The 5,951-nt window shown below is 50.6% G+C and overlaps 3 protein-coding genes across 3 annotated transcripts, besides 8 other annotated features; all 3 read left to right on the top strand.

Moving 5' to 3' along the window:
* Positions 1-5,951: a sequence feature (heterozygous, Esmeraldo-like haplotype).
* Positions 58-101: a microsatellite.
* Positions 152-176: a microsatellite.
* Positions 376-423: a microsatellite.
* Positions 437-472: a sequence feature (T-rich).
* Positions 584-3,016, top strand: Tc00.1047053503515.20 (RNA-editing complex protein MP81, putative; the record flags this gene model as incomplete). Its single annotated transcript, XM_799352.1, has 1 exon — positions 584-3,016. One exon carries the CDS (start codon positions 584-586, stop codon positions 3,014-3,016), a length of 2,433 nt encoding a protein of 810 aa, XP_804445.1.
* Positions 3,462-3,555: a sequence feature (T-rich).
* On the top strand, positions 3,561-4,277 carry Tc00.1047053503515.14 (ubiquitin-conjugating enzyme E2, putative; the record flags this gene model as incomplete). Its single annotated transcript, XM_799354.1, has 1 exon — positions 3,561-4,277. The coding sequence occupies one exon, from the start codon at positions 3,561-3,563 to the stop codon at positions 4,275-4,277; it is 717 nt and encodes a 238-aa protein (XP_804447.1).
* Positions 4,659-4,724: a sequence feature (CT-rich).
* Positions 4,834-4,864: a microsatellite.
* Positions 5,062-5,951, top strand: Tc00.1047053503515.7 (ribosomal RNA methyltransferase, putative; the record flags this gene model as incomplete). Its single annotated transcript, XM_799353.1, has 1 exon — positions 5,062-5,951. A coding segment is annotated over one exon (890 nt), but the record flags the coding sequence as incomplete, so codon positions are not given.

Consider the following 5,951-nt stretch of genomic DNA (forward strand, 5'->3'; position numbering starts at 1 on the left):
ACGTGACCGCCTGAAATGAACCACGCGGTGAATGAAATGAGAGGGAAGGGGTGGGGGAAAGAAGAAAAAAAGCAAAAAAAAAAAAAAAAAAAAGAAAAAAAGGGGATGCATAACAAACATGAAATTGAATTTAGAACATTTGTTATGCGCATGTGTGTGTGTATGTGTGTGTGTGTCTCAGTGCGGTGCTCGATTGCAGTGGTGGAAGAATTTCAAGGAAAATAAAAAAAAAAAAAGAGAGAAAATTGCTCGTGCTTGGGGGGGGGGGGGGGGGCTTGCAAAGATGTGCATGTGATGTCTGCCAGTCGGCTCCGTTTGTCCGTGAAAGTGCACATGAATGACATGGCTGGCGGTGACGTCCCAACTGTTTTTGTCTTATTTATTTATTTGTTTATTTTTCATTTTTATTTTTTAACTCGTTTAACGTCTCTGCGACGGAGAGAAAAAAAAAAAAAAGAAGAGAGAAAAGAAGGGAGGTGCTGGACTTCCTGCATTGGGCCTCTGGAAATCATTTTGACACCGTCGTGTGCGTGTGTGTTTGTTTACTTCTTGAAAGACACGCACACAAAAAAAGTTGCTGCCCATGAAGCGCTTGACTCATCGCGGTCGCTGCCGTCCTGCAGGCATTTTGACCTGCAATGCATGGAGGAACTGGCGTAGAGTTTCGCGTGCATCCATGGCGATGGCGCATTTCTCAGACGCATTCATGATATTACATAACGGCCCACGCTCGCTACGGTGGGTGAGCACATCTTCACAGACCGCGGGGGAGACTGCCGCCTCCGCCTCCGCCTCTTGCATCCCGTCTTCTTCCGCCGCCGGGGATGACAACAGCGCCGTGCATGCGGATGCTTGTGGTGCTCGTGAGGCTTTTGCCCCAGGTGAGGCGAGAGAGCTTCATTTCCATGAGGACTTTCTTTTTGAGGAGGTGGACGTGCACTTCTTGCTGCTGGAGGAGGCACACAAGAAACACGGTGTTCTGCTTAATGTGCCGCCGCAGATGAGTCCAAGCGGAACGCCACCCGAAGTGCCGGAGGTGATGTTTCCGGCTGTGCAGCTGGAGCGACTGCGTGGGATGCAGTTGGCATACGAACCCACCCATCTCCCTCCGCCGCTCCACACCACAGGCACCAGAAAACTCATCATTGACGACGCCTCCCCGATGGTGACAGTCGTGACAAAGGCTTCCATAGCGTCTACGCCTACGACCACGAAAAGCGCAACTTCGGCGAAAGGCGGGGGTGGAACCGCCGTGTTGGTGCGGCATTTACCGCCGGACCCAACGATGCGGTTTCACTGCACCGCCTGCGGGAAGGCGTTTCGTCTGGAGTTCTCTGCAGAGCAACATGTGAAGTTGAAACATCCATCGGATCCAAAGGCGGCGGTGGGGACGGGGCCTGGAGAGGGTGAAATTATCGAGGAGGCCGTGGCGACAGCTGTGACCCCCACATCCCCTGCACGAACGGCGAAGGAAACAGCGTCAAAAGCGACTGGGGCGGAAAAGGGAGGACCGGGCGCCAGTGAACATGGAACCGCAGGAGGAGTAGGGGCGGCGGAGTCTGCCAAAACGCAGCAACCAAGTAAGGACGGCGGGTCGTCTGGTGCGGAGGTCAGCACTGCGAAGATGCCGTACAACAAGGCGACATTGGCTTTACCGAGTGAGGAGCTCGTGGATGAGCTCATTAAGGAAATTTGGGACGACGTTGCTGCACGTCGTGACGACATCCCCAAACAAAATGATCCCAATGCGTATGTTCCCTTTAACACCGTTGTGGAAGGCACCGCAGACCGACGAAAGGAAATAGAGGCAAATGCGAAGCCCACGGCCCGCGCCACGCCGGAGGGTGCCGCCCCGGGGATAAAGAAACCAAGTATGCTCTCTAGTGGCTCCATGAGTGCTGCAAGGGCGCAGAAACCAGGTATGAGCGTGCCTATAAAAGAACTTGTAAAAAAGTACCCGAACCCCTTTGGCGACTCTCCCAATGCGGTACTGCAGGAACTTGAAAAGGAGCCTATCAATCCGTTCATTCCACAGGAGGAGCTTGAGGCACAGTTGCAGGTGGCACGGGAAACGCCACCTTTGGCGTCCACACCAAACGGCGTGGCGAATGGCATTCCTCTTGGCAGTAAAACAAAGACTTCTAGCGTCACGGCTTCTGCTGCTTCTGTTACCGGTACCAGTTCCGGTAGGGTGCAGGATAAATTGAAGGATCGACTTCGGGCGTCACGGCCGAGTTTAACGCGGTCGGCATCCCTGCGTCGCTTTGTGTGCCCCCTTTGTGCGGAGAAGCAAAGAAAGAAGGCTGAGGCACAAGATTCCAATGCGATTCCTTCCTTTCGACTGCTGGACGCACTCTTTGACCACGTGGAGTCGGCGCACGAGGGGGAGGAGCTGTCGGAGGAGCAGCTTCACAGTTTATACAAAACGCAGCGGAGCTCGGCGTTACATGCTCCCCAGCCAAGTGACAACAGTGGAACGGGAAAAACCAGCGATAGCGCTGTCGACCCGAATACCCATGCGTTCAAGGACGATGACACGATTGGCATGCGTGAGGAAACAATACAGGATGCAGTGAAGGCGGCGTCGTTGCCAGAGATGTTGCAGAAGGCTGCCCCACCCGCAGCGGTGGAGCAAAAGGCACTTAATGTCCACGTACGGGCTGGGAGTAACACTGTGCTTCTGGGACGTATCGCGGATGTTCAACATGGTTTCATTGGCACAATGGCGGTGACGCAGTATGTGTTGGAAATTGACGGAGAGAACGCCACATCCAACACAGGGGACGAGGGTGCAGAATTGAGTCCAGAGAGCGAGAAGGAACTGATAGTCATCCGTTGCATGGGTGATAACTTCCCTGCCGCATTGCTAAAGGAACAGGTGCGGCTAGGCAGCACGGTGCTTGTACAGGGTACACTTCGCATGAATCGACACATTGATAGCGCATCAAAGCGACTTCATGCGTATCCGTTTGTTCAGGTGGTGCCACCACTTGGTTGTGTGAAGGTTATCGGGTAAGAGAACGCCTTGTAGACATGTTTTCTAAGAGAGAGAGAGAGAATGGGTGAAGAGGGTGGGAAAGACAGAAGGAGATAATGGAGAATTTTGTTGTCATGGTTGTTTTTTGGTCTTGATGAGAATGAGGATGAAAGAAAAAGTTTTGTCTGCATGTGTGCATGTGCGATATTTATTGGAGGTGCGGTGGAGTTGAGTGAAAGGAAGACCGGAAGGAATATATGCGTAGTATACACGCGCCATGCATTTACAAAGGGTGCAGGGATGGGGCGGGTGATTACGCGAAGGCAACAAGAAGGAAAGCACGACGTCTGCTGGTACTCTTGTCTCTACTATCATTTCTTCTTCTTTCTTTTTCCATTTTTCTCTCATTTGTTCCCATGCAAACTGCCACGACGTGCATACATGTATGCACCGAGGAAAGAAGAAGGGATACATCCATAATAGTAATAATAAAAAAAAAAAAAAAAAAAGGGGGGGACCCACCAAAAGCAAGAAGAAAACGAGTAACTGTGGGAGCAAAAAAAAAAAAAAAAAAGAAATTATAATGTCAGGACTTTCTTTGGCGCAGGCGCGTCTGCGTGAGGAGCGTAAGGCGTGGCGGAAGGACCGTCCATTTGGCTTTTGGGCCCGGCCACGCGAGAAACCCGCTTCCTCTGCGCCTCTCGCCTTCTCTTCTCAAGCTTCACAAGATGCAACAACACTCACATCGACCGCCGCTTCTACTGCGACGGCGAATGCGTCTTCTTCTACAACAGCCGGCAGCACAGGCTCCGCTAGCAGGAGTCACACCGCCCCTACCGCATCGACAGGAGGCAGCAGTAAAGACGCGAAGGGTCCATTGGCATCATCGACGGCAGCAGGTAGTGGTGTTAGTGGTGGTTTGGATTTGCTTGAGTGGGAGGCTGGTATTCCTGGTAAGCCCGGCACGCCCTTTGAGGGTGGTGAATTTCGTCTCCTGCTGCACTTTACAGAGGACTACCCTACCAGGCCACCCAAATGCGTCTTTACCCCGGTATTGTTCCACCCCAACGTATATCCCAGTGGTACTGTCTGTCTATCAATTCTGAACGAGGAGAAGGATTGGCGACCAAGCATTACCATTAAGCAGATCCTTCTTGCTATTCAGGAGCTACTTGACAATCCAAATATCAAGGACCCTGCGCAGGAGGAGCCGTATAAGGTGTACATGCGCGATCGAAAGGAGTATGAGGATCGAGTACGCCAAGAGGTGGCAAAACACCACAAGAAGCGTATGGTTTGAGGGAAGAATGAAGATGGTAGAAAGATGAAGAAGGGAAGAAGGATGGGATACGGGCCAGTGTGTGTGGGATGAGAAAGGAAGTGGGGAAAGGCTTTCAAAAGAGAGAGGATGAATGAATAGAGGAGGAGTAGAGGGAGGAGGGTTAAGTTATCACTGGCCCTTTGCTCCTCCCTACTCCTTTAACCGGGGCGTCGTTGGATGCATTCATGTACACTCACGCAGGGGAACACAAGAGGTGAGGTGAGGGGTGGTGGTTGGGTGGGTGGGAGGGATGAGTAGAGAGAATGCGTGCAGATTCAAAAATAGACAGTTGATTTGTCATTTATTATTTCTTGTTTTCCTTAATATGCTTCTTCATACCATTTATTATTTTACGCGATTAAAAAAAGAGTAGAAGAAAAGGAAGAAAGAAAGATAGAGAGAAGAAGAGGCGAAAAAAATGAAAAACAAACTAACAAAAAGGCATGGCTAAACGGAAGTTAACATGTCTTTACAACTTTCAAATTTTTTTTTTTTCCTTTTTTCTTCTTTTATGATACATAATAACCTGCGAGTGAAGAAAAAGAAAAAGAAAGAAAAAAAAAAAAGGGAAGAATAAACGTGGAATTGTTTCTGGTCATTCTTTACTGTGAAGTGCCTTTTTTCCCCCTTTTTTTTTTCCCATGTTGTTGGCGATGTGTCGTTACGATCGTGTGGGGGGATGCAGAGAGAGAGAGAGAGTGTGTGTGTGTGTGGTGGTGGTGGTGGTGGGGGAAAGGGGGGAGAGAAGAAGTACAGGACGGAAATGGGGCGCGCATCAAAGGACAAGCGGGATATATACTACCGCAAGGCAAAGGAAGAGGGATATCGTGCGAGGAGTGCATATAAACTGCTACAATTGCACGAAGAGTTTAATATTTTGAACCGAGATGACATTCAGACAGGCGTTGTGGATTTGTGTGCGGCACCGGGCAGTTGGTCGCAGTTGCTGGCGAGACATTTACGCGAGGAAGTGGGTGGCAGAACTGAGAAGCGGTCATCAGGCGCCCCACGTATTGTGGCCGTGGATCTGCAGGAGATGATGCCGATTGAAGGTGTCCAGTTGCTGCAGGGAGACATCACGAGCGAGGCCACCGCACGGGAGATTATTCGTTTACTTAACATCAAAGAAGACACGGCGTCAGTGAACGATGCGTATGTGGACTCTGAAGAAGATAAATTTGCAATACAAACAGACAAGGGAGGCCGATCCACAGCGAGACGCCCATCATTAGCACCAGGTGGGAGAAAAAGTTATTCCGATCATACAAACAGTTGTGAGAAGAAGGCAGATCTTGTTGTGTGCGATGGTGCCCCCGACGTAACAGGGATGCATGAGTTGGATGAGTACTTGCAACATCATTTGCTGCTGGCGGCGTTGAACATAACGACGTTTGTTTTGCGTTGTGGGGGGACATTTGTAACAAAAATTTTTCGTGGCCCCAATACGCCTTTTCTTGTAGCAAAGTCCGAGGTTTTTTTTCGGCATGTCATAATTGCCAAGCCTAGATCCTCTCGGAATGCCTCCATGGAGGCATTTATGGTGTGCCAGGATTATCAACCGCCCGCTGGGTATCGGCCTTCCTTTGATCGACCACTTACGACGACCACACGGTGTTTCACACCCGCCGCCCCACTACCCCCTGCTTTCATGCA

Source organism: Trypanosoma cruzi, genomic scaffold (assembly GCF_000209065.1).
Source record: "Trypanosoma cruzi strain CL Brener 1047053517155 genomic scaffold, whole genome shotgun sequence".
Taxonomy (NCBI): Eukaryota; Euglenozoa; class Kinetoplastea; order Trypanosomatida; family Trypanosomatidae; genus Trypanosoma; species Trypanosoma cruzi.